The sequence below is a fragment of the Eulemur rufifrons genome, chromosome 8 (assembly GCF_041146395.1).
Source record: "Eulemur rufifrons isolate Redbay chromosome 8, OSU_ERuf_1, whole genome shotgun sequence".
Classification (NCBI taxonomy): Eukaryota; Metazoa; Chordata; class Mammalia; order Primates; family Lemuridae; genus Eulemur; species Eulemur rufifrons.
In genome coordinates, this window is record NC_090990.1 from 107,464,556 (window position 1) to 107,484,924 (window position 20,369).

At 41.4% G+C, this 20,369-nt stretch overlaps 1 protein-coding gene across 2 annotated transcripts in view; it reads left to right on the top strand.

The window, feature by feature from the left end:
* TBX15 (T-box transcription factor 15) overlaps positions 1-19,798 on the top strand; it is a 108,855-nt gene extending 89,057 nt beyond the window's left edge. The window contains exons 7-8 of one of the 2 annotated variants that reach the window (XM_069478901.1): positions 5,196-5,293; positions 17,344-19,798. In XM_069478901.1, the coding sequence (XP_069335002.1) occupies positions 5,196-5,293; positions 17,344-18,128 (883 nt within the window). In that variant the 3' untranslated portion in view covers positions 18,129-19,798. The remainder of the gene's footprint in view (positions 1-5,195; positions 5,294-17,343) is intronic. The other variant, XM_069478900.1, reaches the window with a different exon arrangement.
* The last annotated feature ends 571 nt before the right edge of the window (positions 19,799-20,369 follow it).

Here is a 20,369-nt window from a genome sequence, read left to right on the forward strand (position 1 = left end):
AGAATGGAGATCAGAAGCACAGCACCACCCATGGGATAAAATCTAAGCACCTAACATGGAGTAAATGTCCATGGTGTCTACCCTTCCCATCTTGTCCCCCAAGCTCCAGTCACCCTGAACTATTTTTAGTTCCTAAAACATGACTTCTCTTCCATACCTCCAAGTCTTTGCACATACCTTTAACTCTACTTAGAAAACCCCTTTCTGTCTCTTGTCTACATGGAAAACTGCTGAGTACCATTTAATATAAGATTAAACAACTGGCCTTCTGTGGAATCTTCCTTGAATTTTCCAGGTATATTAAGTACTTCTTGTTCAATGCTCCATGGCATCTTGGCATATATATGTCCAGTGTAGCATTTATTGCATAGCTCAGTACTAGTCATTTATATCTTCTCTTTTTGTTAAACAACACACTCCTAAAGGGTAAAGACCCTGTGTCTTTTTTGCCTTTATATCTCCTGAACTTAGCACATATTTTTCTTTTCCGGGTTGCATAACTCCCTTATGACTTTAAGACCCCTGTCTCAGTAGGCTTCCCTTAGCTCTTGACTGTCTTCTACTGAGAGATGACCAGTAGCCTGATCAACCCATAGCATATGTTCCCTTTGTTACCATTATCACCATCAGATAGTATGGGGAAGACTCGAAATTAGGAAAGTCAGAACTAAAGGGAAAACAAACAGAAGAAACAAACGAACAAAAAATCCCACTCCCTATCTCAAGACAAATGAAAAGTAGTAGTATACGTTGATGTGCTACCTAACAGGGTCATGAATGTTTTTATAATTGTTGTGATTATCAAATATTTGCTGAACTTCAAAGGAATGATCCTACTATCTTTTTTTTTTTTTTTGGAATGAGAAGGTTGGAAGGATATTTCTTTACAGTCTGGCTATTTTTCCAAGTCAGTTTATCTCAAGGCACCATCAATTTGCAAAAGAACTCCTTGGCTTGCTTTCTCTCTTTCCATTCTCCCCTCCTCTTCAGCATATTCTGTTGGTTTGGCCAATGAGCAGACTGAAAAGTCTGAAAAGAAGAGGTCTGGAAACCAGGGAGGTGATTATAGCCAAAGCACTGAACAAAGGGGGTTTGGATATGGGCTTTGCTGTCAGTGGAGCTAACAGGGAAAAGTAAGTAAGAGGGGGACACTTGCCAACTTGACCATTTCTGATTGGAAACCTCAGAGATGACATCAGCGGTGTGCAGCAGACCCTGAGAGGCCCACCATGTGGAACACGTTAATGGCATGTGGTTACCTAAGACTGCTTTTTTCATGTTGGACAATGAATTCATTTTTAAAAACCTGGAGATAAAATTTTACAAAACTAGGGTAAAATGGTGATGAATAAGTAAACAATGTGTAGCACAGGATAAACTTTGAATAGACATCCAAGTGACTGAGGATGTTAATGGGTAGTTGGCAAAAACTCTTGTAAGAGAAGATGGGGTATAGAAATGACTGGCCTCTGCTAGGGGACTCAGACTCTGCTGAAGGTCAGAAATTCCATGACTGGAACAGAAGAAACCAAGGGAAAACTGAAACCTCTCTGAGACCGAAGTCAATAAAGGAACAATCACAATCAGCTATAGAAACAATTCCCAAATCTCCAATACTAGAGGATTTCTTCTGTCTTCAGAGACTTTGTTTTATACCATGTTGCTTTCCTAAGTTTTAGGCTTAGAAAATAAATGCTGGTTAAACAGTTTATGAAATAATGACTCAGTAATAAAACATTCATTCCTCTACTTATTAATTCGTGCATATCAATTGAGATCTTACCATGTAACCAGCACTATGCGAGGCAATGGGGCATAGAAAAACATGAGATCCAAAGCTCTTGAGGTGCATACATGCTAGTTGTGGAGAGAGATGAATTGTCTAATCTTGCTGTGACACTACACCAAATCCTGATATATAGAACTAGTACTTTCTAACAGTTAGAGGTATCCAATGAAGCTTAATAGGGTTTGAGTACAAATAAAAGATGTGGCATATGGTAGACAAATAGGATTAATTTTTCTAAAAAGAGATACATGCTGAATACATAAATAGATTGAGTAATATAAATTTATGAGGTCTATATTATCCTACAGGATCATATATACTATAGGATAATTTATATTGTATCCTACATAAGATGACTCTGTGGGAGATAGATCCACAGTGGATTAGTAAGGTGTGGTTAGGCAGGTGTGGCCTTAGCTATTAACTTTGGGGAGTCACAACCCCTCCCCCGAGTTCCACCACCAAAATGATCCTTGTCATGACAGACCCCTGGATGGGCCATGGGTGTGTTCATATGTAGCACGTTGTACTTTATGTTCTTAAGCTAAAGAAGGTCTCTTGGATGGGAATGTGGCAGTTGGACTACTTGTGGGAAATGTCTAGCACTCTCACTATTTACCTCTTGATAATGGAACCAGAGGGTGAAAGTTATATCAGAAATTTCAGCCTAATGTCAGAAACACACCTATCAAAAAGCTGAATATCTTCCTGGCAAACTACACCAATAGAGGCTGGATAGCCATCCAGGATAGAGGTAGAGAAGATGACATCCAAGATCCTTCCCAAAATGTAAATCTATGATTCTATAATTCAGTCTTTTTTTTTTTTAGACAATGACATTTATTTTTTTTTTGATATATTTTATTTTATTTTTTTGTTTTTTAGCTCATTACGGCGGTACAAAAGTTCAGGCTATATACAGTTTTTTCATTGGATTTTAGATTCGGATAAGTGGATAAATGTTCATTAGGCTATATAGAATTGGATGCTTAAATAAAATCATAATATCTTTGTCACAGCCTTTTTGCCTGTTATGAAAATGAAACTGCTATGTTTTAAATGTGTCCCTCAAAGTTCATGTGTTGCAAATTTAATCCCTAATGCAATAGTGTTAAGAGATGGGACCTTTAAGAGGTGATTAGGTCATGAGGGTACCACCCTCATGAATGGCCAAGAATTGACTAATTAGCATGGGAATGGGTTCCTGATACAAGGGTGAGTTCAGCCACCTTCTCACTTGCTCTTGCCCTCTCTTGCCCATTTGCCTTCCCTTACGGACTGATGCAGCACAAGGGCCCTTGCCAGGTTCCAGTGCCATGTTCATGGACTTCCCAGACTCCAGAACTGTGGGCCAAATAAACTTTTATTGTTTATAAATTTCCTAGTCTGTGGTATTCTGTTATAGCAGCACAAAATGGACCAAGACAGAGTATAAAGTTCATTTTCTATTTATTCAATAAATAAACTATTGGTAGTGTATTATTGCAACTTTATAATCTTCTAGCACCTTATTTTGAACAAAGAAGGGAGTATTCTTTGTCCTTGAGCTAATAGTTTGTCCTCATCATTGGGGCATGTTCCTGGAAGGAATGGAATAGGAGGTGGAACAATAAAGATATTGCCATTTGCAGTGAGCCTCCTGTGCCATTAAAAGGAATCCTAAGATGTTCTGGTGGATGGCCAACATTCCAAAACAAAGAAGTAAGACCTAAGCCTGGCTTATCTATTTCTTCAATTCACCAAGGCTCAGCGTGGCTTTATCTGCCTATCCCCTTATTATTCTGAACTCCCTAATTGCTTGGGCTCTTTCTCTCCACAAATAGTTTCATGTACTGTATTCAACATTAATACAGAGTGACTATGTGGAGATGTCTTCTATTCCTACTTCCAACAGATTAACAGCTAATAAACACCATGCACCGTTCTCTTCTCCGAACCTCTTCTTAAAATACAGAGTTTGGATTGCCAACATTGGCGTATTTAAAGCCTCCCAGATTCCAGGGAAGACCTTAGAAAGTTAACTGTGTGAGTAAGGCCTGTTCAGAGAGGAAATTTTCCAACACGAAGAGTCAATCAGTGTATCAGCAGCTCATCTAAGGAGAACCTCAGGGGATCCTAGAGTCATTTCTAAGAAAAGGATATTTGTTCTCACTTCAAATAAAACTTTTCACTGTGTTCTTGGTATGCAAGGCTGAAGAGAACTCTGAAAATGTGTTACTTAAGAAGGACAAGCAGTATATGTTTCATCTCCAAAGGGAAGGTTTGTCTGTTTTAGGAAGGACGACCATATCACCGTTCAGTGACTTTGCAATGAAAAGACTTAAGCCATCTGCTCTTTCCCACTCTCCTTCTCCCACCTTCCCCACAGTCCCTGTGCTTCCACTCCCTCAACTTAGAAGTAAAACAGTTAGTTTCAAAGAAAAGTCAATAATCAGAAGTTGTGTTTAAAGCTTTAAACAAAGTTCCCACCAATACTTTCTTTTGAGGATACGGAATATCAGCAAGAATATGTCTACATAACCTGAGTAAGCATGTGAGAATGATACATATCAATACCTCATATATATGGCACAGACGTAATTAACTGAAGGGTAGACAGTGTGCACACAGTCCAGCTTATGGAATTCCCAATTCCAATGACCCAGAAGGCTTAAAAGAATGTACTTGTAAAATATTGGATATTTCCTGAAATCTGGCAGTTTGTGACTCTCAAAGACCAGCTGATTATTAGGTTACAAAAATACAGATAGATATTTGGAAAAATGCACTGGTTTTTTTGCCTGAGGTATAATTTCTAAGACCAAGCCCTTTCTGTGCCTTCGGGTAGGTGTTTCTTGTTGCAACAGAAACCCAAGTGTATTTGATTGCTTACCTCTCCTTTTATTTCTGTTGTTCTTCTCATTTCTGTTGACTTAAGAAGCCTTTAAAGCCACAGCAATTTGACAATTTCATCGACTCTTTACATACGGGAGGTGGGGAGTGGACTCGGGGACAGGCTGTGTCAGTGCACAGTGGTAATGATTATGACATTGTCCTGTGCTGGAGAAACAGTCAGTGCTACACTCTGCTCAATTGTACTCATGATATTGGTGGCCTTTACCTTTAACACACAACATGCTTTTTTCATGCAGACCAAACCTTCTTTGAAGAAATGTCAGAGTGGAATTCCATCATGGTTGTAGATTTGCTTGCAGGTACTCTGAATTGATACTCTGTTCTTCCTCCTACAATCCAGCATCATCTGTGAGGTGTGCTTTTCTAGATTAAGTCATTCTGATGGTGATGTGATATCTCTCAGTGACTATATTTATGCCACTTGTTAGACAAACAACCTCTGGATCTTTAAAAAGTCAGTGCATTTCTTGGGATTATTTACAACTTCCTTTGCTGGCTTTTCTTCCTCCAGAACTGGACTTGAAGCCATCATGGAGACGTATGCATTCTGGAGACCTCCTGTGCGCACACTTACCTTTGAGGATTTCACCACCATGCAAAAGCAGCAAGGTAAAGCCCTGGGACAAGGCCTCCACTTAGTGATAGGACTGAGGAGGGAGTGGGAGCTGAACTGAATATAGCACATCTGACCCTCGGCCAAGATATGAGTTATACCAATTCTCCTGGAATGTAGAGAACTTGGTAGCTCCGTAAATAACCAAAGCATCACCACTTGAGCAAACAAGCTGGCTCCAGAGGCAGCTTTTCATCTGGCACTCAAAATTCTCTCTCCCTTCCTAAAAGCATGGTTACATATTTATGATTATGATGGTGATGAAATTATTATTATTACTAAGCATTCACATAGGCCTTGCTATTTGAAGAGATCTTCATAATAACTTCATACATTCCTCATGGCAGCCTTATCAGTTTTTTTTATTCTAGTTTTGTAGTGAGCAGAATCTTAGCTCTGGACAACGGGAATAAATGACATCAGGTCTCACAGTGAGGAGTGGGCTGCTGCGAGCTCATCTGAACCTTGCAAATTGTGTTCTCTCCTTTCTGGCTTATCTGAAACAACACGCCTTTCAGGTTGATGGGCTAAGTGACTTTCCCCCCTGATGTTTTGTGCTTTTTGTCCAATTTCTAATCTCCTTTCCCTGGTAACTCAGGTTGGAAAGCTGTGGCCATGTGTACAGACGGTTTGTAGGCTGATGTCAACACCTTTTCTCAGTCTGATCTGTGGCTTCCCCAGGCGCAACACCCATCCACATGGGTCCCTGAATGAAAGCTTCCCGAAGAGTCAAAGTCTTTATGAGTCTCCTTCAAACTCCCCCTGCCTAGAGGTGGCACTGATCAACATTTACAGACTGAGCTCATTTTGTTCCGCCAGATGGATGCCATGAATAGAAGCTCAATTTTTGAATTTGTGGTTCTGCCGTTTGAAAAGTGACTTTAGGACTTGATAATTTATTATATTACATTCCCTTCTTAGGGGAACATCTAGCAGTTTGTACGCTGAATTAGGTTTGTAACCTAAATTGCTGAAATATGGCAGGCTTTAAGATGAATGTAGTGATTAAAAGCATAGTCTCTGGAGTCAGATAACCTGGGTAAGGCTCTTATTACTGTTCCTTTTTAGCTTTGTGATCTTGGTCAAGTCCCTCAACTTCTCTGACACCCAATTTTTATCTTCTTCATTATATGGGAGAATATAATAGAATTTTTGTGAGGGTTAAATGAGATCATACATTTAAAATCCTAGTAAGCACTTAATGCGACTAGTTATTATTATCTTTGTCATCATCATTTTCATCTTCAACTCCTTATGCCCCTGTACACGGATGCCTAAGAGAAAGATGTATTAGGGACAGGGAATATTGCCTTTCTGAAGATTAATTATTCAAAACATGATTAGACTATTGCTCTTCCCAAGGGTCTGGAGAGATAAGTGATCCAGAATTTCCAACTCTGTAATATATTGTTCCCTATAAAGCTGTAATTAGAAGCAGAGTCAATAATTATTCAGGGTGTTACTACTGATTTCAGGCCCTCACGGCCCTTCAGAGGCAGAGGTTTTGTGGGAGTTAGGAAAATCTGGGCCCTCACATTTGATGGTCACTAACTCTCTAAACCGTGGGCAATTTACTTTCACTCTGAGTGCCGGTTTTCTCACCTACAAAAGAGGGATAATTTTTTGTGAAGCAAGTTATGGAAACATGCTTTATAAACTAAAACGTATCATGCAAAGCCACTTACTTGATTCACATTAGTTCTGAAGTGCTGCTTGGCCTATCTGCTCTTGCTTTACTCATCGGCTTTCCAAGCTCTAGCTGAGCAGGAGGCTGATATGAGAAGGTTGGCAGGGATATTGCCAGTTCCTGAGAGCAGGCACTAATGGCAACAATTGTGTTTACTGCTGTGTCCTCAAGATCTACCACAGGCGCTGGCACCCGGTAAGTGCCTAGTGGATGGTGAATGAGATCGCTTGCTGGCTCTGTGGCTCAGGGAGGCAGGGTTACTGTCATCTTGGAGCACAACCACTTAGTTTGTGCATGGATGTGGGGATACGGAGTGATCACTGGGGTGGCCACCTGCATTGTAACACATGTAGGACCACTGGGCAGGGATAGGGGACCTGCATGAGTTGCTTAGGTGTTCAGCACAGATTTCAGGGTACTTCTACTACAAAAATCAATATTATCAATATGAAGGCTTATTATTGACACTCTGGAAACAATGGTTTAGAGAAACCAAACTTTCAAAACACTTCAGTGACTCCACTTTTTATTGGAAAGGAGGAAGAGCTTGAATTATTGGATACATATGGTGGTGGGATGGGGCTAGAAGCAAAGCCAAGACTCTATTAAATAGTTTAATTGGAATATATTTTGAACTATACACTGAACTTGATCCAGATTCTCATTATTAAAAATATGTGGCTTGGTTTCTTGACGTTAACAAAGGACGTAAAAGCCACAACACCCATTCTTTTCTCTTCCCGTAAAATCTGCCCAGTAACTCTGGACAGCATCACTCATAAAATGAAGGAAAGAGACACATCCGTCTGCGCTGCGCTGCTTTGTGTCTTAGAAGGAATAGAGAGTGATGTGTTTTTAGTGGAAACCCCAGTGGCAGACTGATTTTGCAGTAATTCCCCTTTCATGAGGGGAGTATTGGCACCAAACCTAAGATCCAAATAGTGACTGACTCACTCAGTTGTCCATATTACTTCATTGTTTCAAACACATGAATATCTGTCATGTCAAAGAGCAGGCCTAGGACAGATTTGTGTTGTTCCTGTGAAGACTGGCTCAACTTTTCTGCTTAGATGAGGTTAATAATGCTTTTTTTTCATTCACCCTTGCTGCCATTTTTATTTCTCTTTCATGAAGACTCATCTGATGATAAAATTTCAAAGGAAGAACTTACATATTAGCCATAGTTTTGTAAAAACTCAAATCCTTCTATTTAAAAAAATAATTAATTGAGTGTTCCAAATAGTTGTTTTCTCTTTTGTAGAACACATGGGATTCATTATCCTCTGTCTTTGACACAAAAAAGAAACTGAGTCATGAAGCCGTCCAGTATCATATCTGCAGTTGAGTGGCGGCAGAACTGACTTGAGAACGTCAGTGCAGCTCTCCTTTATGACAGGACAGTTTCCTTTCCACAAGACCATGTTATCTGTCTTCATTGTTACTTACTAGAGCTTTAATTTTCCTCAAAGAATTTAATTGACTCTTCCTATTGATGGTTTATTGCTCAAGAACTTGAACATTAACTCTAAATAGGTCCATATTTCATTTTTTAATGAAGTCAAGTGTATGGTCTTATCTTCAGATGTTTTTATTTAGAATCAGCTAGGATGTTTATATGTTTGGAGAATCTGGAAGGTCTGGAGATAAAAATTTTATTTCAGGAATGGCTTCTGCTTGAACAGTGCTGGAAATGGAGGAAATGAACTAACCAAATAGGTTATGATTGGGGAAGGTGATGGAGGCAATACAGACACAGAAGGAAAAAGAAGCAAGAACCTAGGTCAGCAATAGTCAAGTGCAATGCAACCCTGTTGTTGTTCTGATGGATATCCTTGGTCTAAATTTGTGCCTAAATTTCCTCATATATAACAGAGCTATAGGTATGGCCCAAACCGAGAGAGTTTTGTGAGCAGTGACCTCAAGTGATTTGATACCTGTTCTGCTAAAAGGAACCATTCTGGACCAGTGATGCTAGAGGTGGCACTACATCTCCATCTGTGGAAATGAGGAGGCCTGCCATTGACAGAAGCCCTTCCTTCTCCTCAAGTGGTAGCAGACATACTACAGATTTCAATATCATGGGTGTTTCAGTGTTTGTCAGACAGTTACAGAGTTAGGATCATGAGGGTCTCTGTTGATGATTGGATCTTCACCAGTTTGACTTGTATTAGTTAGAGGTTGGTCAGTGAGAGCGATCAGCAAGCCATACTAGTAAAATATTGGGAAAGAAGGACAATTCGATGGACATAAGCCTTTGAACCGTGGGGCCACCGTAATGATCAAAACAGTCAATTTACATAGATCTATCACCAAGATGAGGCCTAATGCCCATCTGTACAGCATGCAACTGAATATTCACATAGAATTTTTTAAACCACCTTTTTTAGCTACAAAAGGACAAGATTTCAATTCTGCAGCATGGCATACACTAATAAGAATGAGGAGTTCCTGATGGGGTGGAGAGCATCTCAATTCAGCCCATTAAAACAAACAGCAATTGATTACATATTCTGTTTTGTTCCCAAAGTTCCTTATGCTCAGTGTGTCTATAGCTGAATACATTATCTACCTCCCAGACCTGGCACCCTCTTCTTGGAGAAGGACACCACCATCCATTCAACACCCTGGATGCTACCCTTGCCACCCCCAAATCCAACCATTGCCAAATTCTTGAATCTGTCCACACCTCTAATCTCCCATCACCCCCCAACTCCAAGCTGATACCTCTCACTTGAATGACTATGATGTCCTCTATAGTCTCTACTTTTCCCTCTAAGCCATTCTCCACACAGCAGAATCATTTTTTTAAAACACACATTTTTTTTATTTCAGCTTATTATGGGGGTACAAAAGTTTAGGTTATGTATATTGCCCATGCCCTGCTGCTCTAGCGTCACTCATATTACTTCCATTTTTCAAATATGCCGTGCTCCTTCCGGCGACATGTTGTTCCTTTGCCTGAAAGACTCTTTTCCACTCACTTGCCTTCTTAGTTGGTGCGGTCTTTGAGATCTCAGCTTAAATAACTCTTCCTTGGGGAAATTTTCTCTGCCATCCAGTGTAGGCTAAGTCTCCTTAGGGAGTGTTCTTGTTTATTTGTGTCATTCTTTCATTAATATCTCTCGTCTACATTTCTCTCACCATTTTTTCCTTCATGATTAAATCTCTGGGTAGAACCACTCCCCGGTTGGGTAGATATTTGGTACTCAAATAGAGGTTGAATGAGTGAATAAACTCTGCTAGTTTCTGTATCTAGGCCCTGGTGTCCATGTGTTCTGCAAAAGTTCACCAAATTGTGACGACTTTAGGCTAAAATTTGAAGGAGAGGGAAATTGGAAAAGAAAAAAAAAAAAAGAACAGAAAAACAGTCACCCGGAAGAAAACAAGTTTTGTAAAGGATAGTGAAGAAAGTGCCCGAAAATTCTTAAGTAAAAATAACAGGATAGCAAGGGAGAGTGAATTATTTATGGTCTCAGGTGATCATGTATTAGTACACATGCTATGGGGAGTAAGTAAAATGACCTTGAAGTTTTAACACCAAGAGTACGTAAGGGTCACTTATTCACCCTTCTAGTCAATTAATATCAGTGTTTCTTTTGCTGTCATAGGTAATGTTAAGTCTTCTTGGGACGGAAACAATGACAAAAATAGAAAATTACAGTGATGTGCCTTGTTCAAAAGAAATAAATCCAGTAGGAGGAAGAACATGGCTATCACTGTTAGAGAAATCTAAAAACTCCACTTAATTCTGGGCTTCCCAATGTTATTCTCACAAGATCATCCCATTGTTTTTATGCCTTTATTTATATATCCTTCCTTATGTGTTATCTAACTGCATTTCATAAAACTATTAGAGAATAGCCACTTTGATGTCTTTAGATGTTCCTCTTTTATCTTCTTACCATTTGTGAGGTTAAAGTTGGCTTTTGAAATTACTATCCTGTTTATATTTTCTATTGCTGTATTTGTGCATTTCTTTCCTTTAAACTTTTAGAAATCTTTTTGAAAAGCCCAGCAGCTATTGTTTTTCTATTCTCTACATTATATTGCTTATTTGTCATGAAAGATAATATGAAAAATCATCTTTTCAAAAGTCACTAGCATTTCACTTTGTTGTTTAGCCTGTTCTCATTGACCAGAATGAGGTCAGAGCAGCAGCTCTTCCTAGTTAATTAACCATTTCAGAAATTATCAGTTTTTGAAAGTAAGGTCAGTGTCTTATCAGATTTTCTTTTACAGAGCCAGGTATCTATCCAGATGGCTGAAAGCCTTTGTTACTACTCGTAGGTGATCTATCATATTTTAGGAAGGCATCATCCATAGCCTCCATCTGAAAAAGTGGTCTGCAATTTCATTTCAGTCTCATTTCCATTTCTTTCTCCTCCAGCTTTATCCTAATATCCTCAGACTTCAGATTCACCTGAAGGAATTCTACTGGAATTATCTGTAGAATTACCTGCTGTAGAATTAGAGAGAGAGAGCTGTATCAATTAGGATTCTTAGTGTTGTAAGTAAAATAAAACCCAAATGGCAAAACAAGAAAGAAACTCATTGGTTCATGAAACTGAAAAGATTCATGTAGCTGATTTTAGGCAAAGCCGGATCCAGGGGCCCATGAAAGATCACCAGGTCTGGCTCCATCTCTCAACCTTGTTCTCCTCTTTGCTGACTTCATTCTTAGCCTCCCCATGGCAGTAACATGCTGCCAGCACCCCCGGCCCTACATCTTTTAAGTTTAAAAGATTTCTAGCAACATTTCACCGAATCTCCTTGACTCTAATTGAGTCATTCCCTGAACCAATTACCGTGGTGGGGGGAATATGATGCTTTGATTGTCCAGCCCTAGGTCACATGCCTTCCCTGGAGGTGGGGGTGAAGGGGTGAGAGTGGGCGAGGGGTGTTTCCCAGTGGGAAAACTGGATACTGCTGCCAGAGAGAGGCAGATTAATTCTAAATGACCGTAACAACAGATATACCCTGCAGCAAGGCAGTAAGACAAGTAGCAGAGAAAACATAAGTTAATGGAAAGTGAAGAAGTTGGGGCTGTCCACCTAGGGAATGTGGTAGGTGTAAAATAGGACCATCTAAGAAGCAAAGAGACTCAGAATACAGAGGACCAATGTGAAAACTGAGAACTGGGTGAATATATTAAAAGCTATTTTAAAGGGAAGGAGTTTGGATCTATGCATACGTTTAAATTTTATGGAGAAGGATGCATTAGGAATCTTTCTAAGATAGAAACCACACAATTCCCATTAGCACTATAATATTTTCATTTGCATTATGAGAAGGGTATTCATCTCAACTAAGGAATTACTTAGTTGACCTGAATGTTGCTGTGGTCATTAAATTTTATGGCCTCTGGGTTTATTCCCTGGGATCCGTCCAGAAGGTGCTGATATTTTACCTCTTACCTGTTGGAAAGCCTCAAAGAAGGCTTCTCGAGGACGCAGAGTGAATCAGCACTCCTCAGGGACAGACACCACTGAGTTACAGGAGAGAAGAGTCTGGCTCGTGGAACCAAGTAATTACATGGAAATTTATTCTTTACTAGCCCAGATGGGGTTTTGTCTTACTGTGTTTCAATTTTTTTTTTTTTTTGGCGGGGGTGGGGGCGGAAGAAAGGCATAACAAAATAAATCCAAAAGGAAACTGTATGTGAAAGCCCCCATATTACAATCTGGAAGTGATGAATTTAAAGATGCAGAAGTCAGCAGGTTTGGTATTCAGGATTTTTACGGTCACATTTAACTTGTCTTCATGGTACACAAGTAAATTCTAGGTTATTGTCCTCGTATGGGATCACTGCTAAACATGTATTCTTTTTGGTTGTTTTGGCTTTTAGCCTTGAATATTGGAGCAAGTTAATGTCATATGTGAATTTTAATGTGCACGTCCTCACTTTGGTCTGTGGGTAAAATAGCATACAGAGAGTGGGGACTGTGGGAGATTGGTCTTAGAACAACTGAGAATTTTAAGCCACTTAGGGCATTACGTATTAATCTCCTCTGAGAAGGGAATTAAGACCTTTAACAATAGTGGGGAAGATATCAATCTACCTGTCTGTGTTGTCAGTTTTGAGGAGGGATGGAACCAGGGGGCAGCCCACTTTCATCCTGGGCTGCGGGTGGAAGAGGGATAGGTATTTCAGAGAGGAATCAGAGTTGGTTTAGCCTTTGGGGATATGGCCCAGGTGGGCCCACAGCTGCCACTTGGCACAATGCTCAGTCACTCATGGCCACGGAGGCTCCTCTAGCCTATAACAACGGGCACGAAGCTGTTGTGATGTCATGCTCATCACTGTGTGGAGAGACCAAGATGCTCGCTCAGCACATGGACAGAGGCCAACACCTGAGCGCCATCTGCCTTAGAACCCAAATGCCCCAAGATTCCTTTCTCTTTCCTTCCCTCCTTCTTTTATCAGAGAAGAGAATATTTAATGCCTATGTGTCAAGTACTGTTATGAGCACTTTGTAATATCATCTCATCTATTTCTCAAAACATCCCTACAAAGCAGATACTAGCAATACCATTCATATGATTAACGAACCTGAGGCTTGGGGAGGCTAACTGGCTCAGGTCCTGTAATCAGTAAGACAGCTGGGATTTGAACCAGGTTTGTCTGACTCTACAGTGCACACTCATCTATTAAATAAAATTTCTTTCAAGACTCCCAGAGCATTCAGGACCTGGCAGGTACAGATGGGAGGAAGGCAAAGGGAAGAGGGGCTTACTTTGCTTTGAGAGGTAGCTCTGACCCTTTTGTGTCAGGGAGGCCTGGCCTCCCACTCTGCCCTAGTTTTTCTGTGATGAGAGTCTCTAGTCCACCAAGTGTTGAAATGCACAGGGAAGGTGGGCTCTTTCTTTGTGCTTATTTAGCACTTGGCTGGCACTTCCAATCTTGCCTAACAGTTGACAAGCTGTTAGATAATAAGGGAATAAAGACTTCTTAGTATGCTTCTCTGCAAAATGAATACCATAGTCTTTCTTCTCTTTCTGTGTGGACCTTGAAAAAATAGCTATTATCTCTATTGAGTACTTTCAGTGCATAAGAGCATTTCTTCAAAGTGAATGGAAGCAATGTGATCTTCTCTTGGGCAGACCTGCCCTCCCCTTCAAACACTGGTTCATATGGAGGGTCTCGCCCCCCTGAAGCTTAGCAGGCCACCAAGTCTCATTTCCAGTGAATGTCATTTAAAAGCCAAAGCAAGCTGACTACAAACTTTTTAACATGTGCCTCTCATCTGCTCAGCAGAAATCCCTGTAACTTGTTAATAGTTCCCTTCTTATTTTTTATTTTTTTTTGTAGTGAAACCAATGGAGGCCTTAAATCAGTACCATTCGTTCAATCTTGGGCCATCAGAGAAAACCATTTAGAGTTGTAGAAAGTCATCTGCTCCATCTTGCACTTCCTGTTGCAGGGCTAGGGCCAGTGCCTGATGGAGCATACCTGTAACAGGACAGTACAGCATGTTGAACAGGTGGTCTCCTCAGGGACCACATAAACACCAGATCAGGGAGACCAAGGATGGACTTTCAAAGAGAGGAGACCGGCTACATATCCCATAAAACACAAATCTCTTTACAGCTGGAGTCGAGTTTCTCCATTTGTGCCATACCACTTATTTTAGTGAAGTTCATGGCATTTAAAATGGAAAAGGAGGAAAATTCGCAGAATGCTTCAAAGACGAAGCACAGGCTTGTACAAAAGGAGTCTCTGAGTTTTCTGCAAGGCACAGTAGGCTTGGCCATTCAGCCATACAAAAACAAGAAGCATGAGATGTTCATCTTCCTCCTAGAATCTTCCCCTTTCTAAATTTCTTCATTATATTAAAATGATTCCTTGGGAAGTACTTGTAGTTGACCTTTTACGCTGTATATTACTTTAATCCTCAGATACAGATTAAATTCCGAGAAGGACAGAAACTGAGTCCCGTTAGTTCAAGAGCCTCATGTCATAGCCGGCGAGGATGAAGAGATGGCCTGTGTTGCTTGTGGTCATGAGCTGCACAGAGGCCAATGGACCTCGAATCGATTAGGCTCAGGGCTCTTCCCACCATGGCCAGTGGCTGGCTTCCTTCTCCCAGTGGTATTTACAATATTGGCCTTATCTCAAATTGTGGAATAAAAATCTTTTTACTTCTTTTAAAGGAATTTAAGTTGTGAACTAGAAATGAGCAGACAATTTCCCGAAATGCCTCTAAAATCAGCAGCTATTTATATCTATCCAATTCTACCTTGAGAGTTCATTGGAGAAATTCTTTTGACCATGGAAGAGATGATATTAGTTGGGCTTTGTAAAAATTTAACTCTGAAGCAACTACTAACAAGAACCAAATTTATACTTCTATGGCTATTATAGTACAGTAGTATTTGTACTTCTACAATACTTTTACCTATATCTGTGGATGTAGGCTAAGGCCTTTTTTGCCTGCTAAACATTAACTTTAGGTTCCTCTTTGAGGCATCTGTGTCCTTTCCTAGGACACTGTGGATGGTTTCCTTGTATGCCAGTGTCTCTGGAACCCTGCTGGTTCTCATAACTTTTTCCTCACAGATAAAAACCTTATTCCTGTTCCTTTCCACTTAAAATACTCTCTGCTGTTTTCTAGTGCTGAGCTTCTAAGAGTGCCAACATGAGTTGTGGGTGCCTTGGGAGATCACAGGTCTCAACAATTCTGGGCAAGTCCCAAGCTTGCGCTGAAGGAGGGAATTCCATCCGGGAGATTCCCTATGGAAGACAAAGCAGCCGCTCATTCTGGAATCAAATATAGGACACAGCAGCCCTAGCACTCACCACTGTCTGTAACTTCCACTGAGCGAGAGAGGAAGTGGATGCTGCACGGCTGCTTCCTGGCCCCAGGAAAGAGGAGGCTGGCAAAGGTCATTTGGGGCCTCCTTAAACATCTAAGACATTTGAAATAGGTTGGATTGAATTGGCCCTCAATCTGTTGGTATATCACCTACCTGTCTAGCTTTAACATTCACATGGCATAAGATCAATTCTTTCAAATACAGATCAGGAGGTTGGTCCTCTAACCCAAAGTATGGTCCCTGGACCATTGCCCAAGAACTTGTTAGAACCACTCTTCTTTAGACCTGTAGAATCAGAAGCTCTGGGATGGAGTCAGAAATCTATGGCTTAACAAGCCCTCCAGCTGATTCTCATGCACATTCAAGTTTAAGAATGATTACTCTGGGTACTTAGAAATGAACAATTCAGGTTGTATCATCAGTTCTCAACCCTGGTTACGCATTAGAATCATTTGGGCAGCTTGTAAAACAATACTAACATGGAGGTTCCATGCCTAGAAACCCTCATTGAGTTTGTCCTAGGTGCAATCTTGGAACATCAGCATTTTTTAAAGCTGGCAGGTCCTCTCAGCTTGAGAACCACTGATCTAACTCAATTTCTCATCTCCAGATGAAGAAACTGTAATCTATTGCCTACAGAGGGTAAGTGATGTGCCCAAGGTCATGGGTGATTAGTGTAGCAGAGCTGTGAGTAGAACTCAGATCTCCTGACTCTACATCAGCTTAAGGCCTATTTGGCCTCTTGTGCTCATAAATATCAAAACTCCAAAGATTCCACTTATAGTCTTTGTTCCAGTCTATGAGACTGGGCAGGATCTTATAAAGGGAGAGAAGCAGAGCCTCTGGATCATAGTGGTTTCATTTGGGGTCAGCCTTGCTTTACTCTGACCTAGTTCTTATAATTGTGCTCCAGTGCCTTCCATATGACACAGCTTCAGTCTCACTCCCCAGTGTCCCACTACCTGGGGCCCTCTGCCCTGCCCTCCCAGGCCTCAGTCCTGACCTGGTACCCTGCCTGAGTACCCACTTCCTCTGAAATTAGGGTCCTACCTTGATAGCCTACATTTTTGGCTGGAAGACTAAAAAATGCAAAATAGTCAACAGTCCCTTGTTGAAATACATCTTTAGTGCATTTCCATTGAGAAGAGGAAAAGTTGAGCTAGTGGATTTTAATGCTGCTGATCACCAGAGGTCTTATTAGAGAGTGAATTTGATCGTGAGAAATGGCAAAGTGAATATGGGAAGGTTTATTATTATTTTTTAACATAGGACTTACAAGAGCTCTCACAGAGAGAAACAAGAGTTCGTGTTAATTTTTGTCACCCTTTTTGTCCTCCCTTTTGGAGTGTGTGTGTATGTGAGCCTGGGTATGTGTGCACAGGTGGAATCACTTACCATAAGTTGTCTGAGTTAAGAGGAAATAATGGTTCTGCAAAAGTCAGCCCATCTTGGACCTTTGAAGGCACCTCTTAGGCTTGCATTTGGCCTAGACTGACTCATCTTAAAAGGCCTCTGTTTCAATGGTCTTCATGTTTTGTTTTTCAGGGGGCAGCACAGGCACTTCCCCAACCACCTCCAGCACTGGGACACCATCCCCTTCAGCTTCTTCTCATCTTTTATCTCCATCCTGTTCTCCTCCAACTTTTCATCTGGCCCCCAACACTTTCAACGTGGGCTGTCGAGAGAGCCAGCTGTGTAATCTAAACCTCTCTGATTATCCACCATGTGCCCGAAGCAATATGGCTGCCTTGCAGAGCTACCCAGGGCTGAGTGACAGTGGCTACAACAGGCTCCAGAGTGGCACCACTTCAGCCACTCAGCCCTCCGAAACCTTCATGCCTCAGAGGACTCCATCCCTGATCTCAGGAATACCAACTCCTCCCTCGTTGCCTGGCAACAGCAAGATGGAAGCCTATGGTGGCCAGCTGGGGTCCTTCCCCACATCCCAGTTTCAGTATGTCATGCAGGCAGGCAATGCTGCTTCCAGCTCCTCATCACCACACATGTTCGGGGGTGGCCACATGCAGCAGAGCTCCTACAATGCCTTCTCCCTCCACAACCCCTACAACCTGTATGGCTATAACTTCCCCACCTCCCCTAGGCTAGCTGCAAGCCCAGAAAAACTGAGCGCCTCTCAAAGCACTTTACTCTGTTCTTCTCCTTCCAACGGGGCCTTCGGAGAGAGGCAGTATCTGCCGTCGGGGATGGAGCACAGCATGCACATGATTAGCCCTTCGCCCAATAATCAGCAGGCAACCAACACCTGCGATGGCCGGCAGTACGGGGCGGTCCCAGGCTCCTCCTCCCAGATGTCTGTACACATGGTTTAAAGGCCAGTCTGAACACCATGGAGCCTATGGCAGTCAAGCCCCAGAGTCTCCGTGGGCAGATCCTTCTCTTTTGGAGCCCAGTGCCTTTGGAAAACAGGAACTGTGTATTTTTCTTTTTTTCTGGAGGAGGAAAACACATACCCAAGAACAACAGAGACACCTTTAAGCCACTGAAGCATTCTTGTGGTAGAATCATCCACAACTCAGTGGCCATTCTTCTGCCTTCCCAAACCTTAGTTTTATAAAGCATTGTCTGCTCCAGAGTGGCCTTTGAAGAGACTGAATAATGACTTCATAATAATGTTAAGGGAGATGCTAGCGTGTAGCAGCCATGGAAAGTTACACACACATACACATACAGACCTACCTATGCATACATACACGAATACATACAGACATATATTCATGCACAAACTTGTATGTGCACAAACATACATGCACACTGACGCTGAACTGGGTGAACTCTGTGGAGGGAGGCCCGGCATGGGTGCTTTCACCAAGAATTTGTCTATGTACAATTCTAGATGGACTGGCCAGCAGTAGCTGCCAGCCTTTCTCCCCTGAAGCTTCCCCTGTTTCTGGAATGACCCATGTGTCCTGGAACCCCTCCCCATCGATGAGGGTGGGAAGACATCTACTGCAACTGGACTTGGCCTCCAGAAGAAGATTGCTTTTGAACTTGGGCTGTCTTCACTCAGTATGCTGTCTTTGACGTTCCCGGTGGTGCCTGTGGAAAGAGAGAGTGAGAGCAGCGGAGCAGGAGAGGGAGCAAGAGAAAGAATAGAGCATGGAAGAGAGGTGGAGAGCAAGACTGAGAGAGAAAGTGTGAGCAACGATGAGAGTTTTCATTCACCAAGGAAATTTGTTTTTGGTTTGTCCCCACCGCCCCCCAACAGGTTATGGAAAGAATCACGGCGTTACTGAGGAGTGAACCTCTCTGGGACACTGCATGGGCAGGGCACTGAGGAGGGCGGGTGAGGAATGTATCTGATCACGCAGCTCCGACCCGCGCGATCCGGAAGAGAGGGGCAGCATGTGGCAAGTGCCCATTCCACCGCATGCAGCCTGGTGGGGAAGGGAAATCGAAGGGTATGAAGAAGGAAGAGTTTTATCATCTTGGCAGATGATACCAAGAGCAAAGACAAATAGAAGCCTGGCCTAGGAATGCCAGATCCAGACACCTGACCTGGAATGCCTGCCTATAGCTCCCAGGGCAGGAAAAATCCCCTCATGTTCCAGGAATTGCAGATGGGTCTTCTATACCCTTCCACCTGCCCTTAGAGCTCTAATTTTATCAAAATAGTTCATTGCATTTTGAAGTTTTGGGTTTTTTTTTCCCTTCACCTTTCCCTTTCCCTTCAAATCTTTTAATGATAAGAAAACAAGTGAAGCTTGGTGCAAGCTAAAATTTTTAAATGGTGTGGAAATGCAAATAATACCAAGTAAAATAATACAGATATTATTAAGATTTTTGGTTTTGAGGTGTTGTAGATAAATGTATTTATGTGCCTAGTGGGGAATCCAATATTATGAATATTAAAAAAGGGGGCAATAAAAGGGTATGTAAAATATGTATGAAGAAAAGGTGTATAAAAATTTGCCCTTATGCGCGGAACTCTGTTTCTAAGTGCCAAGCACAGAAAGCCGCTAAATAAAATCTTTGCAATTGTTTTCTGCATGTTTATTCATATAGAAGAATTAAACAATGACTGGTGCATTTTCATTATGCTTTACAATCAGTGTAGAACTTTCATATGTATTACTATATGTGATCTTTACACAGATGCCATGAAGTAAATATTTCCATCCTCATTTTATAACTAGTAACTGCACTCCAGAGAGATTGAGTGAATTATACAGGATCATGCAGCCTGGCAGAAAGGGAGCTAGGACTTGAAACCACGCTGACTCTAATGGGATGTTTACCTTCATATTAGCAGCAGAAACCTGTGTGAGTTGCTATGTGCCACCAGACACTATACCATGCATTTCACATCATTATCTCATCTTCCCACAAGTCTCTTTAATGAAACAGTGAAAATTTATTATAAAATGGCATATTGATTATATACAAAGGGCAGTTTAGTAGAAGGACTATTCTTCTATAGGCTAAGATGCTCCACCCTTGGTCATTTTTCTTAGGGAAAGATTGTCTTGTTCATCTTTGCATCCTCAATGCCTAGGACAGTTCCTGGACTATGTATTCTTATTGTTGGATTTGTCCATCAAAGCCATTTGTCA